Source organism: Arachis ipaensis, chromosome B10 (assembly GCF_000816755.2).
Source record: "Arachis ipaensis cultivar K30076 chromosome B10, Araip1.1, whole genome shotgun sequence".
Classification (NCBI taxonomy): Eukaryota; Viridiplantae; Streptophyta; class Magnoliopsida; order Fabales; family Fabaceae; genus Arachis; species Arachis ipaensis.
In genome coordinates, this window is record NC_029794.2 from 4,965,034 (window position 1) to 4,983,320 (window position 18,287).

Consider the following 18,287-nt stretch of genomic DNA (forward strand, 5'->3'; position numbering starts at 1 on the left):
CTACACTTTAAATAACAATAAAATAATAAAAAATAACTATAAAAGGAATTTATTTTCTCTCTCTATACCACTTCAATCTGTATAGTAGAGTGCCCCTTTTAATGTAAATTGTCAACAGATACACATGCAAAACGTCAATGACTCGAAGCTCAAAAATCACTGTTTTTGTCTTTTACCATTAACAACAATAATCCATCATCAATATTTGGTTTTCATTTCATTTTACAACACTTATTTTATTTTCCCAATTTTATATTCTAGTGTTCATATAATTATATTTCATTAGACATTGATATAAGGCAAAGGAATAGAAATGACAAGCCTTATATCCAAATTCCAAGGCTTTAACACCTCTCTCTCTCTCTCTCTCTCTCTCTCTCTCTGCAATCTTGCTTCTAAGAATGGTGAGAGGATATAGCAAAAATGGTGGTGAAGGATGGGCACCCATTGGGGCACCAGTAGCAGTGAAGGTGCACAAGATGGTTGATGAAGATCTTCCTCAACATTGGTCCAACTTTGACAGCTCTGTTAATGCAGTTTCATTTGGTTTTGTTGCCACTGCCATTCTCATCTCCATGTTCTTGCTCATGGCCATCTTTGAGAGGTTCCTCAGACCCTCCTCCTCTTCTTCTCCTTCCTCCTCCTCCTCCTCCACTGCCACCCCCTCCCACAACCGCCCTCACCTTGGATTCAACTCCAAGCTCACTCATCCATCACCAAAAGTAAGTCTTTATTAGCTTTCCTTCACCTTCTTAATGCATTTCTTTCACTGTTGCTGCTTCTGCTTAACTTATCATTATTTATCTGACAAAACAAAAAGCTTATGTTGACCAAGTTTTCTTTTCTTTTTATGTTAAACACTTTTTTTTTTCCATCTAATAACATTATTTTCCAAAATTGTTTCTTGCTTTCTGTTTCTGCTTCTGCATCCCCTCACTATTTGGAATTTGGAATATTAGATCTTGGGTACTACTTGTTGGTGAAAATTACCTTTTTTTTTTTTGGGTTCTGTTTTTCCTTTCTTCTAATGAATTTCTCACCCTTTTCCAATTCAGAAAGTTTGTGTACTGTGTGCATTCATCATCTCCCTCACTGTTCAACATCCCAAATAATCACTTTTTGAGGAAATTTTGTGTTTCTTTTTCTTCTCATTTTCCTCAAACATAATGTTCTTTGTTCCAGAGATTCTTCTTATTAGTTTAACACTAAAAAGATTGTTGCTTATTAGCACCCATTTATTCATTTATGTGAAGTGTACTTATTCATCATTGTGATTAAACCCCAATTTTTGTTTCAATAGGAAAAAAAAAAAGTAATAACTTTGAATTTAGCTTCTCAGAAGCTAAATTTTTGTTTTACTGGATATAATATATAATATAATACAAAATCTGAAGATATACATAAAAGGTATATGATAAGATGATAACCCACCAAATTGTTTCATTTAATTCCTAATGGATCTATCTACACGTTCTATCAAATACCCTTAATTATGAGTGAACTGTTTTGTCTACAGTTTACTGATATTTATATATATATACATGGTCCTCCAAAGAAGTGTTCTGCTGAATCATTCATAGGTCCCTGTCGTTCCCTAGCCACGAGTCTTTCTTCATATTTGTTTATCCACCTTAGCTTTGTGTTGGAATTGAGACCCACATTGTCTTTGATGCTAATCTGCTCCATCAATTTCAAATTTTAATGACACCAATGCATAGCCCGTGTTTGATTAATTAATAGTCACTATACTCAACACTCATCACTAAACTAAAGTTATTGTAACTATTAGTAAAAATGTAATTTTATTTTCTTATAATTTTTTAAAATTGCATATAGCAGAGAGAACAACATATTTATTAAGTTGATCAAATTTAAGAGTCTCAAATAAAATTACTAATTTCCATCTTTCTAGCTACTAGTTCCCAAGGTAACTAAGTAACCAACCCCATATGCTTAGTTTTTGTTCCACTCCACATGTTCACTTCTTGGTAGATTTTTTTTTTAAATAATAATTAATATAGTAAATCTTATGATAAGTGTCATGCAAGAATTGTGTTGTCCACCTTGTGCCACTTCTTTGGAGGAACACAGTAGACCCACCTATGTGTATATATTTCATCAAACCCTAAAAGCTCACTAACAAAACAAATAATAATAATAATATAAATAGTTTAATAATTTTGTTCTTTTTCTTTCTTTAGTTTTGAATTCAGATCATGAACAATGGATAAGGTATTAGTAGAGAACATGCTTCAGCACTTAGGCTTCTGACACTGATTCTTCTTTTTGTGTTTATACTAATGATGCCACTAAGGGGCTTAGGCAATGAGACCATGTGAGGAAATTAAAATTTTAATTTCACTTTAATTAAAGTTACCAGTTAATATTGTTTCTTTTGGGGGTTATCATTAATGTCACAACCCATTGGGAAATTGGATTAAGGGTAGCAATAATGCAATATATAATTGTGATTTGAGAATAACTAAATTGCAATACCATGTGATCTCACTCACTCCTCTATATCGTGGTTTCAGTGTTGTAGTGTCTATGACGTAAAACAAAGTTTTTGCATGATAACTACAAAATTATTAAAGGTGATCTTAACATGTAATATACATAATTAAGCATTCTTTTATTTATTTATTTATTTAACTCTAAAAGACAACTAGTATTTAATTACAGAGAAAATGACAAATAGGTCCTTAACCTTTTAATCAGTGGACATTTAAATCCTCGAAAATTTGAAAATATATTTAAGTCCCTAATCTTTTCAAAACATTGACATATCGATCCCTCATGTTCATTTGGGTCTGTCAGATCCAACGGAAAAAATTAAACGTGACTCCTGTTGTACTCACCTGATTGATACAAATGCACACATGAGAGAATTTTAAAATTTACTCAAGATCGATGTGTCCAGATTTTAAAAAAGTCAGTGACTTAAATATATTTTTAAATCCTCAGGATTTAAATGTCCACCGACCAAAAAGTCAAGAATCAAATTATCCTTTCTTCTAAATTATATTATGCTTTTTATTTGATCCATGTCTCACCGGCATGGTTATTTCTTGGTGAGCATATTTAATGTCATGAGTCATATATTGATGTGTAAAGTCAAATATATGATACGATGTTGGATGATGTTTGCGCCTTATCTAACACATATGTCCATAAATTGAAAGAAAAGATGAATAGAAAAATGTAGCAGGAACATTGTCATTTTGTTGTGTTTGTTGAATGTCTTTTTTAGTTTCCATTTTTTTTTTCAATTTCGTCCAGAAGTGATGTCCACTCGGATAAGATTCTACGTAAGATAAGAATCTTATATTATTTTTTTAATTTTAACCACTTCTTTTTTTTTTTTATGATTGATGGGATGTATCACTACCCTCTGGGCCTTGGTTTGTTAATGATGATTAATTGATTATTATTTTAGAAGATTGATTAGTGCTTCATTTATATGTTTAGGAAAAATTATTTATATGTTTATAGGCTGTTGATCACTCTGGCTAATTGTAATTAATAATTTAATTTGGTTGTTGTCGTAAGTGGTTGCTTGCATCTTTAAATCCGTACATGTGTTATTGTTGTGTCTGACAATGTTGAAATCTTGGTGAGTCTATATTCGGTAATGGAAAATTAATTGCTTTGTACCTCTCCTTGCCGACAAGTCAATGGATTATGTTTCTTAATTTGTAAATTTTATGAATTTTGATTATTCCGTTGAAAATTAAGCAATAATGATATGGCAACTTTCGCTTTACCATATTCTATTTGCAATTTTGAAAATATTTGGTAACCAAAGAAAATCAACAAAAAACAGTTATAAGTTGTCTTATTTAGCATTCATTAATTGTTGCGATAATTAATGAATGCTAAATAAGACAAGTTCTGGCTATTTTTTTTTTACCATACCAATTAGAGACATTTAGTGTCTTAAATTTTCTTACTTAACAAAATGTTGATGAATTCACCAATGCATTTGCAGATGAGTTTATATGCTAGTTGGGTTTCAGTTATGATGCCGGGGGACGAGATTCCTAGGTTTATAGCTCATCCGGCGCCGGCGCCATGTCGACCGGAGCAGATTTTATGGCCTTCTCATCAGCATTGTTCGAGTTCCAACACTGAGGCAAGTATGAGGAGAGAAAGTTGTTGAGAGAGTGTTGTTACACCAAACCATTTTTATCTCCATAATTAGTAGCAATGTAAATAGGTCTTAGATTTGAAGGGCAAAATGTGGTTCCATCAAGAATGAATGGAAAGTATTAAAATTGCACTTGATGAGATTGCTAAGACATAAACATTACCATTGAGTGTTAAAACGCACGCTGAAACTCAAAAGTATTAAAATGATGGTAACACGTGAACACGAAATGCGGCATAAAGTTGCTCTCAATGATTTGCAAAAACAATCTCAACAAAACAATACCTTTTGCTTTCTTCTTTGGGCTCCCATATTTGGGATACAATGGACCGAATAGACTCTTCAGTTATTTAATGGGCCTTAAAATAATTTACATGTCAAGGAAGCGGATTCGGTGTTGAGCCCCAAGCCCTGTATTATTTGGAACAACCCTTGTCACATAGCTAAAAACAAAAACTTAAGGTTACCAAAACCAAACCAATCATTGAATTGGTAGAACTAAAACTTCAATGGAGATGGAATAGGAAATAATAAATAAGAAATCAACCAAATAGAACACACCACCGAAAACCCTTTGTAAAGGTTTTCTTCCATCGTTTTTGCTGATTCTGAACCACTACTATGAGGAGTGGTTTTGTCCGAGGAGAACACTTTCGCTCACATGAACCACCCAGAGCTCCTGGAGAAGATAATACGAGAGCAGCCAGAAAAGTGAGGAAGGTAGGTGAAGACCAATGCTTTACGGGAGAGTCTATTCTCAAAGCAAGGGAGGAAGAATGGATGGTTGAAGAAGGGATAGGAGGACAAGCTGGAGGTGAAGCTAGAAGGTCCTTCAGTGAGATGGTAAAAGGAGGTAGAACTCTAGTAACAACGGAATCTAACGGTGGAGCTGCAAACCTGGCAAGAAATCAGGAGAATATGATGGAGGAGGATAAAAGAGATAAAAAAAAAAAAAGAATCACAACCACAAAACAGGAACATTCCAAAGATAAGGGTGGAAAAGGTCAATGGGATCTTCAACTTTGTTTTGAATGAAGCGGCCATGAAGAACCTTAGACATCTGTGGTGGAATACGCTGATTGTGAAGTTGATGGGCAGGAAAATATCATTACCAGTCCTCACCCGCAGGTTAGAGAGTATGTGGGGGAAGCAGGGAAGTATTGAGGTGATCGACATTGGCAACGAGTTCTTCATTGTAAAGTTCTTCTCACAAGAGGACCTTGACTATGCACTGACAGAGGGACCGTGGAGGATCTTTGACCATTATTTATCAATCAAATTTTGGAAGCCGAATTTCAATCCAATGGAGGCAACAATTGATACAGTGGCAGCGTGGGTGAGGTTACCAGGTCTGGCCATTGAGTACTATGACAAAGAGATGCTAGAGAGGATAGGTAATATTGTGGGAAGAACTCTCAAGGTGGATTCCAACACAGCCGAAAAGTGCAGAGGTAAATTTGCTAGGCTGTGTGTGGAGCTCGACTTGACAACACCACTCATATCTCAATATTCCATCAATGGTGTGAGGTATTTGGTGGAATATGAGGGGTTATATGATATATGCTTTACTTGCGGTATGGTAGGCCATGAAAAAGCAAGATGTCCAATGAATGTAGTGACCGGAGAGGAGCAAGATAAGCCGGCGACAACAGGGAAAGAAGACAGTCAAGGAAGAGAGGATGAGGATGTAGAACAGCAGAAGAGAGCCCAGAAGGGTAAAGAAGTAATTACAGAAAATGAGGGGGCTGGAAACTGATATTTTACAGGAGCAATTTGGACCATGGATGGTTGTGAATCGCCAACCACGTGGCAGGAGGACAAAGATAGGAGATGCTGCAGGGGGTAATGGAATGAAAGGAACAAATGATGGTGGACAAAAACAAAATAGTAGGAACGTGCGTGGTACGAGGTTCGCAGTGTTCTTTGCAGAGGAGACAAATGAGGAGGCAGCCAATCATTTGGCAATTAAGGATATTCCACCAGAAAAGACAAACCAGAAGATTCAAGAGCCTAGTATCGTTTCTACAAGCAACCCCACTAATACACACAAGGCACCCAACATGAGCTCATCAATTAACATTTTAGACCAAGCAATTGTTTCAGCCCAACAAAAAAGAAACCAAACAGAAAAACCCAAAAGCCCAAAAAATCCTACTAATATAAAGACCCCAACACCAGCCAACCCAACAAAGAACACCACAGAAACCCAAAAAGAACTCACAAGAAAAACACCCAGCAAACCAAACCCAGCTCATAATTCTGCTACACAATCTATCACCTTAGGCGATCCAAACAATATGGATACATCACAAAACCTTTTATCCCAAATCCCAGAAACTCAAATTGAAAATACACAAGATATTGGGGATGACATGGTCATTCCCGAGACAGCTGTTATGGAGGAGGATCAACACAACTCCATGGACCCAGAACCACCAGACCCACACTATATAGCTTCAAAGATAATGGTGGAAGCAGCTCTTAAATTTAAAGAAGAGGAGCGGAATAAAATATCGGCAGGAGAGGAAATAGCTATGGCCATGCAAGAAAGGTATGAGAGCGACATGCGAGTTGAAAACAACTCAATGAACACAGATAATGGTGAAGATATGTGCCTTGAGAGGGATAAGATGCTGCTGGAACAATAGTTGTCCGGGTGTGCTTCTCTACCTATCTTTCTCTATGATCGTTTTCTCGTGGAATTGTAGAGGAGCAGTGAGTAAGGCTTTCACTCGCTCCATTAAAGAATTTAGTAGGTTATATAAACCTGATTTCATAATACTTCAAGAAACTAGATGTATTGGTGACAAAGCTTTGGAAGTTGTTAGGAGGATTGGGTTTAAATTTTTTCATATAGAAGAAGCCGTTGGCTTCAGTGGTGGTATCTGGATCCTTTGGAAGGACCCGAATATAAATGTTAATGTCAGAGTTTCAAAAACTCAATTTGTGCACTTAGATATTACCATCAGCAATGGGGAGACTTGGCTGCTTACCGCTGGTTATGCTAGCCCCCATGATAGTTTAAGGAAAGAGTTCAGAGAGGATGTAGTCTGCCTTGCAAGAGGTGTACAAAAAGCGTGACTAGTTGTGGGAGATTTCAATGACATAGCGTGCCCTTCAGAAAAGAAAAGAGGGGGAGTACTGATTCTAGAGTGTGCATTAGATTTAAGGAGTGGATTAATGCTTGCGGCCTCATAGACCTTGGCTATGTGGGAACCAAATATACGTGGAGAGGACCTCAATGGCAAGGGCTAGAGCGAGTTTTCAAATGACTTGATAGGGCCTTGGGAAATACAGCTTGGAGAACTAGATTTGAGGAGGCTCGAGTTGATGTTCTTACGAGAACAAACTCTAATCACCACCCCCTCTTAATTACTTTCAAACCACAAGCACAACAACGAAAAGAGAGACCTTTCTATTTTGAGGTTATGTGGAACCTCCATCCGAAATTCAAAGGGTATGTAGAGAGCACCTGGAAGAAACAAGAACCACTTGGTACTGCCTTAAGAAACCTCTCAAGAGGATTGAAGGAATGGAATAGAGATGTTTTTGGTCATATTGGGAAGCAAAAGTAAAAGCTACTCAATCGTATAGGAGGAATTCAGAGGGCGCAAGCTAGGGGCCACAACCCCTTTCTTGAGAGGTTGCAAAAAGAGCTCACAACAGAGCTTGAAAATATTTTGGAGAAGGAGGAGCTAATGTGGCTACAGAAGTCAAGAGAGATGGGTGATTGAAGGCGATCGCAATACAAAGTACTACCATACCAAGACCATTATAAGAAGGAGAAAGAACAAAATCTTAAAGTTGCGTAATGAGAATGGGGAGTGGATGGAAAAAGAGGAGACCATTGCCCAACATGCTATTAATTTCTTTAAGTTGCTGTATAAGGAAGATGAAATTAATAAGCCAGTTTAGCTTGTTATCAATAAGTACCCCCCCACTAGATGAAGAGATCAGGAGAGATATGGATGCATTTCCAATCCCAGAGGAAATTAAAGGAGTTTTTTTAGAATTGGTTCTCTTAAAGCGCCAGGGGAGGACGGCTTCCCGGCTAGTTTTTATAAGGATAATTGGAACTGTATTAAATCTAATGTTCTCTCCGTGGTGGATATCTGTTGGAAAGATCCGGCTTGCATTAGGGAGATGAATAACACGCTGATTACACTCATCCCAAAGACCCCCACACCAGAGTTCATAACCAAGTTTAGTCCCATTTTCCTCTGTAACGTCAGTTATAAAGGGCTATCTAAAATAATAGTTGACAGAATCAAACCCAGGCTGGTGAGTAGAATTGCTCCACAGCAATCCAGCTTTGTTCCAGGTCGAAATATTCATGATAATATATTGATAGCCAAAGAGATAACTCATATTATGAAAAGAATGAGAGGTAAAAAAGGCTTCATGGCGATCAAATTTGACTTTGAGAAAGTCTATGATAGAGTGAGGTGGTCTTTTCTTAACCAATGTTCTGAGGAGTTCGAGGTGACAAGCAAGCTGAGAGAGATTATCATGACATGCGTGTCATTCGTATTGTACAAGATGTCTCTGGTACGGGTTGAGAGATGGATTGAGAACTTGCGGGTTGAGGCGGATGCCGGATCGCTTGACTTGAGCAATGGGGGGAGGTACCTGCAAAGACACTCCGACGCTCAAGTCAGAATGGATCTGAGAGGTATAAGATGTGCGGGATGAATGAATACCTGGGGGAACCTAGGTCCTCTTATTTTATAGGTGGTGATAGTTATCTTATCTTATCTGAATAAGATAAGATAGACTTTTGAATTTGAAAGTTGGTTGGGGGCTCTAGTAGGGCCGATTTCTGGCCTTCTAGAGTGTTTTGATGGTCCAGACCCGGGTGGCTGGGTTTGGGTTTATTCCGGGTCATGGATCCGTGGGCCGGATCCGTAACAGTTGCCCCCGCAACGGGAGAGCGAGCGAGGTCGGTCTGTCGCTGGGAGATATGGTTTCGGCCGTGAGCGAGGTCGGTTTGTCGTTGAGATGTGTGATCTCGACCGTGAGTGAGGTCGGCTTGTTGCCGAGATATGTAGTCTCGACCGTGGGGGGCCATTAGTTCCTCTCGGGTAGTTGTTTGATTCTTTTTGTCTTTTTGAGGGGAAGTCGGTGCGCCGGCCCCGGTCTTTTATGCCGAAGATTCATCAGGCCGTTTTGGTCTGACGCGGTTCTTCTGTGTCCAATGCGCCTGTTGCATTTTTCGAGGCATACTTTATTGGTTTCTTTCTCCAAGGGGGCATTTATTGTGAGGGGACGTTTTTAGGTGTCTTTCCTTTATTGCCCTTACGTGCCTTTTTATTATTCAGGGCCATTTGCGTCTTTCTGCCATTTTTTTAAAACCGTTTTGGCTTTTCTTCTTACTTTCCTCGTCCATTTTTCTTTTCGTTCTCTCTTCTGAAAGAAAAAATCTCCTTCTCTCTGTGGCGTTTCTGACGTTTCTTTGGGGTTGAGTTTCTGCTTCCCAGCTTCGGCGTTTTCCAGGCTTGTTTTCTGCGTTTCGTGCTTCGAAGGGGCTGAGCACCACTGTGTTGGGTTGGTAGTGGGTAGTAGGCTTTTGGTTGTCTTCCTTGCTTCTGCGTAGGGTTAGTAGGCTGATGGTGGTGCTCCTTCCTGTTTTAGGTATGCATCGACAGAGGAGTGAGGGTGTGGGTACTCCGATAGCCCCTCCAGGGGCGTCCCTGCTCGCTATACCTGGGTGACTAGCGATGTGTGGGACATTCCGTCGTGGATGACGGAGGCCGATCTCCAACGGCTTCGCGATCAGGGGGCGATTTGTGGTGGCGGTGATGCGGAGCGGCAGTACGAGCTTGCCCTCCCGGACGCCGATGAGCGTGTTTGTTATCTGAACCTTGATTCACCCACTGTGCCGGACTGGATGTGGGTTTATGAATCTATGTTTACTCGGCTCGGCATGCGACTTTGTTTTTCCCCGTTTGTTCAGGATCTGCTGGGTCGGTATTCCGTGGCCCCGTCCCAACTTCACCCGAATAGTTGGGCGGCTGTTCGTTCTTTTGAGCTTATGTGTCAGTATCTTGATCTTCCGGTTTCTGTTCCCGTCTTCCTTTTTCTCTTTTTATGTACTCTTCCGACTAAAGAGGGGAAGCATAAGAAGGGTATATGTCGTTCCGGGCTTAGCCTCATCGCTGCATATTTAGTTTGTTTGAAGATTCCTTTCATGGTTTCAAGAGAGAGTATTTTAAGGTGTGCCCTGTTCAAGGGCATCGTCCTTTTTGGTTGACGTTAGAGGGCGAGCGCCGGTTTCCGACCTATTAGAATTTTCGCGCCGGGCCGTCGGTTTTGACTAATGCTACCTATGATGATTTGTCTCCAGAGGATAAGGACATTGCTAGTGTCCTTTGGCATTTGTTCGGGGAGCGTCCGTTAAATCCTTGAGACATTTTGGGGGATCCTGTGGCCTGCCAGGCGTATATTGGTGTGTGACTGCCGCTTTCTCTTGTTTTTTTATGTTTGTTTTCCAGTTTTGTAACTTTGAGTTTTTCTTTGATTTTTCAGTTGAGATGGCTGGTGGCTTGACTTCTTTGGCGCGGCTGAAGGCAGCGATGGATCGGGAGGAGGGGTCGTCAGCATCTCCAGCTACCCCTGTCTCTAATCCTGCTGCGGGTTCTCGAGCTGTTTCCCAGGAGGTGATTTCGTCTGGGGTTAGGGTTGGAGCTCGGGCTTCTCCTGGCCCCGTGAACTCGTCTGAGGAGGAAGTCAATGTGGTTACGGCTGCCGAGGCCTCCCAGAAGAGAAAGAGGCCTGAGGAGCCTAGCAGCGAGAACTTGGAGGAGGAGGGTGCTGTTCCTACCGTGATGGACCGACATTTTGATGCTTCAGGGTTCATAGATCAGTATTTGATGCCTGGCACTGAGCCATTTTTTGATGACAGCGATGTTTCTTTTCAAGCTAAGTCGGTGTATCGCGCCCTCCTTCGATCTGCTGTTATTGTCCGGAAGGCTGAGCCCATGATGGCTCAGGTCAGTTTGTTGGACAAGAAACTCTGTCTCTCCCAAGCTGATGCGGCTAAGTTGAAAGAGCAGCTTGAGGCTGCCGAGGTAGTGAGAGAGAAGGCGGCGAAGTCTTCCAAGGAAGCTAGGGCGGAGATATTCCGTCTTTCCGAGGTTGAGACTTCTCTTCTCTCTCAGCTGGGTGTGGAGCGGCAGCGAGCTTCCAATGCGGGTTCTCAGGCAGCCGTGCTCCTTGGCGAGGTGGAGGACTTGAAGGATGAAGTTGCCGCTCTGAAGAAGGAGAAGGCGGAGTTGTTGGCTGACGCGAAGGATGCAATTGCGGCTACCGAGGAAGCGATGAGAGCTCAGGCTTTGGTGTTGGCTCCAGGTGTGGGCGTGTCTATGATGGGGGCTTTCAAGACCGTCCGTGATGGTCAGATCGTTGACCTTGATTAGTTTTTGTTATATCTTGTTATTCCAGTTAGTTTGGACTTGGTTTTATTTTGGATGTTTGGTTGGCCTTGTGGCCGTGTATTTGGTATGTTTTGAAATTTTGTTTATGCCATTGTGGCCGCTTATAATCTCGCTTTTTCTTTGATGACTCGCTTTTTCATTGATGACCCGTGTGGCCGTTCAGGCTTTTGTGTTTTTTGAGCCGTTTTGCATGTTTTTCGAGCCGTCGTGACTTAGGACCTTTGGTAGGCCGTTAGCGTTTGGATATCCGTTTAGGCCCCGAGGGTGATCAGTTCTTTTTAAAAGGGGAAAACAAATGTAGTAAAGAAGGGAAACGAATAATAAAATTCTAGAAGAAAAACGAGGGGTGACCTAGGTAGGTCAGTCTATGTGTAGTAGCGTCGTAAGTTGGCGGCGTTCCATGTCCTGGGGATTTCGTCACCGTTAAGTCGTTCAAGCTTCTATGCTCCCTTTCCGATTGTGGCTTTGATTCTGTATGGCCCTTCCCAGTTGGGGGTGAGTTTTCCTTCCCCTAGGGTCGGGGTCCCAATGTCGTTTCGTCGTAGAACGAGGTCGTTGGGTACAAATTCTCGTCGGATGACGCTGTGGTTGTACCTTAGGCTGATTCTTTGTTTTAGGGCTAGCTCTCTGATATGGGCTATGCTTCTTTCTTCATCGATGAGGTCTCGTTCTGCATCTTCGTCGTTACCCCCGACCGTTCTCCTTGGGCTTGGGTCTCCTATCTCCACTGGGATGACGGCCTCTACGCCGTATGTTAAACAGAAAGGGGTTTCCCCGGTGGTTGTCTGAGGGGTTGTTCGATATAACCATAGGACTGATCTGAGTTCGTTGGCCTATAGTCCCTTGGCCTTGTCAAGCCGCTTTTTGAGCCCTTTGACGATTATTTTGTTTGCGGATTCCACCTGCCCGTTTGTTTGGGGGTGTTCTACCGAACTGAAACGGTGGGATACATGTAGCCCTTCTAGGAATTCTCTGAATTTCCTATCGATGAATTGGGTTCCGTTGTCCGAGATGACGATCTCGGGGATTTCGAACCGGGTTATGATCTGTCGCTAGAGGAATTTTCGGCATTGGGTTGCTGTGATGGAGGCCAGGGGTTCGGCCTCGATCCATTTAATGTAATAATCTATGGCGACGATGAGATACCGGAGTTGACCGGGCGCCGTAGGAAAGAGCTTGACGAGGTCGATTCCTCAGGTACCGAATGGCCGTTCTGCCGATATAATGCTGAGTTGGTGTGGGGCGGCTTGGTGGATATTGGCGTGCTTTTGGCATTTGTCGCAATTCTTTACCAGCTGCATGGAATCCCGGATGACCGTGGACCAGAAGTATCCAGCCCTGATGACTTTCTGGGCCAGGGTTTTACCCCCGATGTGGTGGCCACAACAGCCTTCATGGACTTCGCGGAGTATGTATTCCGTGTCCCCGGGCTCGACGTATATGAGAAGGGGTTGCGAGACTCTGCGTTTGTATAGTTGTCTGACGATGACCGTGTAATTGGCAGCTTCTCTTTTTGTCCGTTTTCCCTCCTTGGGGTCTTCTAGCAGTGTTCCGTTGAGGAGGTATTGTAGGATAGGGTGGGTCCATCATCCTTGGCTGGAGTGTGTTAGACAGGTGTTAGTCGTGGTCGATATGGATGGTGACTTAACGACTTCCTGAATTAGCGACTTGTTGCCGTGTCCTGGTTTGGTGCTGGCTAGCTTGGAAAGGAGGTCTGCCCTGGCATTTCGTTCTCGAGGAATGTGTTGTATGGTCACGTGATTGAATTCTTCTTTTAGTTCGTTTACCTTGGCAAGGTATTGTTGGAGTAGGGGATCTCGCGTTTGGTAGTCTCCGTTAATCTGGGAACTGCCTACCTGGGAATCGGTATTTACTTCTAGGACCTTTGCTCCGACTTCCTTAGCTAGGGCTAGGCCTTCCAGGAGGGCCTCATATTCATCTTGATTGTTTGAAACTGGGAACTCGTATCGTACTGACTGTTCGATTACGATCCCATTTTGGCTTTCGAGTATAACTCCGGCACCTCCGGAGGTGACGTTTGATGAGCCGTCGACGTGCAGCTTCCATGACTCGAGAGTGGGGTTTCCCGGTGTCATCTCGGCGATGAAATCAGCCATGGCTTGTGCTTTAATTGCGCTTCGGGTTCAAACTTGATTTGGAACTGAGACAGCTCGATGGACCATGCTAGCATTCTTCCTGCTAGGTCGGGTTTTTGTAGTACCTGTTTGACCGCTTGGTCGGTCCGGACTGTCATGGGGTGGGCCTGAAAATATTGTCGTAAGCACCAGGAGGCCGTGAGGAGCGCGAAAGCTAACTTTTCTGGGCGTGAGTAGCGAGTTTCTGTGTCTTGTAGGACTTTGCTTATGAAGTATATGAGTTTTTGTTCTTTTATCTCGTTTTCGCGGATGAGTGCTGCTGCGAGTGCCTTTTCCGTTATGGAGAGGTATAGGTAAAGGGTCTCCCCTGTTTGGGATTTGACGAGTACTGGTGGTTCCGCTAGGACTCTTTTGAAGTGCTGGAATGCTTCCTCGCATTTTGCTTCCCATTTGAATGGGGCTCCTTTCTTCATCAGTTTGAAGAAGGGGATTGCTTTTTGTGCTGATGCTCCGAGAAAATGGGATAACGCAGTGAGCCGGCCGGTGAGCTTTTGGATGTCGTTAAGGTTTTTTGGGTTTGTCATATCGAGGATGGCATGACATTTCTCTGGGTTAGCTTCGACTCCGCGTTGCGTGATCATGAAGCCGAGGAACTTTCCTGCCTCCATTCCGAAGGCGCATTTTGTCGAGTTGAGTCGCATTCGATGCTCTCGTAGGGTGTTCATTATGAGCCTAAGGTCGCTGATGAGTTGCTCACCTGATTCGGTTTTGGCGAGCATGTCGTCTATGTAGACTTCTAACTTGGTCCCGGATAGATTCTGGAATATCTTATTGACAAGTCTTTGGTAGGTGGCTCCGGCGTTCTTCAGGTCGAAAGGCATGACTGTGTAGCAGTACGTCCCGTCGGGGGTGATGAATGCTGTTTTTTCCTCATCGGGTCGGTGCATGGGTATTTGATTATAGGCGGAGTATGCGTCCATGAAGCTGAGGTATCGGTGGCCAGACGCGGCATCTACTAGTCCGTCTATGTTAGGTAGGGGAAAGACGTCTTTTGGACAGGCTTTGTTGAGGTTCGTGTAATCGACGCACATTCGCCACTTCCCGTTGGACTTCTTTACTAGTACAATGTTTGCCAGCCACGTCATGTAGGGTAGTTCTCTGATGAAGTTTGCTTTGAGTAGGGCTTTTACTTGTCTTTTGACCTTGGCTGCTCGGTCTGACGACATTTTTCGTCTCCTTTGTGCCACGGGTTTGGCTTTGGGATCTACGGCTAGCCGGTGGAACATTAAGCCGGGGTCTATCCCGGGCATGTCGGCTGGTGTGAAAGCGAACAAGTCTCTGTTTTGTTTCAAAAATTGGGAAAGGTCTTCTTTAAGGTCGTATGGGAGGTTCCTGTTGATAAAGGTGTATTCGTCTTTGGTTTTCCCTACCTGTAGTTTTTCCATGTCGCCTTCTGGTTCTGGCCTGGGTTGGCCATCTTATCGGGTGTCCAGGTCGGCTAGGAATATCCCAGCTGCGTCGCGAGACTTTTTCCGCAAAGCTAGGCTGGTGTTGCCACATTCTGCTGCGACTTCCCGATCTCCGTGGATAGTCCCGATGGAGCCGTCTTCCGTTATGAATTTTATAAGGAGGTATTTGGTAAAGATGATGGCAGAGAAGTCATTGATCATTTTTCTTCTGAGGATGACGTTGTAGGCGGTGGAGTCTTTTAGGACCACGAATTCAGATAGAATTGTCTTCCTTTGGTTGCATGTCCCTATGGTGAGGGGTAGGGTGATGGAACCGTCCGGTTTGAGAAAGTTGTCTTCGAGTCCCGTGACGCCGTTGCGGTATGTTTGGAGATTTTCGTTGCGGAGCCTGAGCTTGTCGAAGGCTCCTCGGAAGAGGATGTTGGAGTTTGCGCCGATGTCCACCAGTATTCTTCGGACTAGTCCCGTTCCGATTCTTGCCGAGATGACGAAAGGTGCGTCCTCGGGTAGGAAAGTTATTGTTTTGTCGGTAGTGGTAGTTGGAGCTTGGTCTCTGACGGCCAGGACTTTGATGTCCTTTTTTAGTGTTGATTTTGACTTGCCTGACATGTCTTTGCCTGTGATAACGTTTACTATTATGGTTGGGTCATCTTCTGAACTTTCCCTGGGGGGTTGTTTTTGCATTCTCGGGTTGCGTCTTCTCTCTCTGGCGACCTGTCTCTTTCCGCGTATTTTGGTTCTCTGATGATTTTGGCAAACTCTGGGAGCTTGACGTCTCTTATGGCTTGTTCGAGGGCGTCTTTAAGGTCAAAACAGTCTTGTGTCCTGTGCCCATAACCTCGGTGGTAGTCGCAACAAAGGGTTTTGTTGCCGCCCGTTCTTTCTTTGAGTTGTCGGGCTTTTGGGATGATACCCCGATCTGCTACCTGGTGGTATATTTTGGTAATTGGGGCTGTTAGGGGTGTATAATTAGAGAATTTGCCGATCCTGGGTGGTCGGTTTGTGCTTGTTTGTTTGGGCTGGTCCCTCTGATTTTCTCTGGATATTGGATTATGCCGAGATGTCGGACTGCCGTGTTGGGCGCTGTCGTGTTGCCGTTTTGTTAGCGGCGACGACCTGGCTGACTTCCTCGTCGTTTATGTAATCTCTGGCAATGTTGTGGATCTCGTGCATGGTCCATACTGGTTTGGTGGTAAGGTGTTTGCGGAAATCCTCGTTCATGAGCCCGTTGGTTAAACAGAGGCTTGCGACGAATTCGTTGAAGCGGTCGAGGTATTTTCGCGTGGATTCGTCTTGTTTCTGTGTGACCCCTAGCAGATTGATGGGGTGTTTAGCCTTGGTGATTCTGGTTGTAAATTGGGCCATGAACTTTCACGAAATATCGTGGAAACTGGTTATGGATCCATTAGGGAGGGCGTTGAACCATTTGATTGCTAGCCCGGCTAGGGTTACCGGGAAAGCTCTGCATCGGACTGGGTCTGCTGCACCCTCTAGGTTCATCCTGGCCTCGAAGGCCGTTAGGTGCTCCTTGGGGTCGTTGGTTCCGTCATACTTCATGTCTGTGGGTTTGTCAAATCCTTTAGGGAGTTTTGCTTTTAAGATCCTTTCCGTGAAGGGAGTGGCTCCCATTATCGTGTGTTTGTTTCTTGTGCGCTTGGTTTCTCGGTGTCGCCGATCTTCGTTCGAGTCATGTTGATGACTTAGATCCCGGGAAGCGCTGCGGTTGTACCTCATACTCTGTCGTCGTTCTGGTGATTTTTCACGTCTGGGGCCGCACGAGGTGCTATGATTGTCTCTCCCGTTGGGTAGTCGAGTTGGTGATCGACCGCGACGAGATTTTGACCTCGAGGTTGCGTGGCTTCCATTTTCGGCGTTGCGCCTTTCCCCGGTGGCTATTCTTCCTTCGAGTTCCTGGACTCAGAGGCAGAGATCTTGGATTATTTGTGCCACTTTTTCCCCGGTGTTTTCGGGGTGCCGTGGTTCTGTGGCGACGTGTTCATTTTCTTTATTTTGTATTGGAGTGGCGTGGTGGATGGTGCTCGCTATCCTTCCGTGGTTCGTGACCTCTTGGTGTTCGGGGGTTGGGTTCCTCGTTCGAGAGTCGTCTTGGCTTAGGGAATTCTCGTTCGGTATGTCCCCCATTCCGACTCGATTGGCGCAAGTTCCCCACAGACGGCGCCAATGTACAAGATGTCTCTGGTACGGGTTGAGAGATAGATTGAGAACCTGTGGGTTGAGGCAGATGCCGGATCGCTTGACTGGAGCAATGGGGGGAGGTACCTGCAAAGACACTCCGACGCTCAAGTCAGAATGGATCTGAGAGGTATAAGATGTGTGGGATGAATGAATACCTGGGGGACCTGGGTCCTCTTATTTTATAGGTGGTGATAGTTATCTTATCTTATCTTATCTGAGTAAGATAAGATAGACTTTTGAATTTGAAAGTTGGTTGGGGGCTCTAGTAGGGCCGGTTTCTGGCCTTCTAGAGGGTTTTGATGGTCCGGACCCGGGTTGCCAGGTTTGAATTTATCCCGGGTCATGGATCCGTGAGCCGGATCCGTAACACGTATAATACATTTTGTTGTGGAATGGAGGAAAAACAGAGGTTTTTAGCCCCACAAGGTGACCCTCTGTCACCTTATCTTTTTGTAATTGTGATGGATAAATTATTCCATATGATAGAAGAGTAGGTGGAATCTAATAACTGGAAGCCAATCACAGTTGGAAGAAGGGGACCGAAAATCTCCCACCTCCTCTTTGCGGACGATCTCTTAGTGTTTGCAGAAGCAACCGTGGAGCAAATTGCTGCTATTACAGATGTGATGAAGGATTTTTGTGAGGTGTCTAGTTTGAAAGTCAGTATTTCCAAAACAGCTATAACTTTCTCTAATAATGTGAAGGAAGAGGAGAGAGACCATAATGGGAATCTGTCAGTTCCAACAAAATCAAAGCTTGGGCAAGTATCTTGGAGCAATGATTACTAATCAATGAAGAGGGAAGGAGAAGTTTAAACATGTACTACAACGAGTGCATAACAAGTTAAAGGGATGGAAAAGACAATGTCTATCTTTAGCGGGGAGAGTAACACTTGCAAAGGCGGTGCTGAACCCTTTAGCATACTATGACATGCAACACACCAGAA

At 43.5% G+C, this 18,287-nt stretch overlaps 1 protein-coding gene across 1 annotated transcript; it reads left to right on the forward strand.

Moving 5' to 3' along the window:
• LOC107621722 lies at positions 279–4,399 on the forward strand. Its single transcript, XM_016323736.2, has 2 exons — positions 279–722; positions 3,989–4,399. The coding sequence occupies exons 1-2, from the start codon at positions 402–404 to the stop codon at positions 4,157–4,159; spliced, it is 492 nt and encodes a 163-aa protein (XP_016179222.1). The 5' UTR covers positions 279–401; the 3' UTR covers positions 4,160–4,399.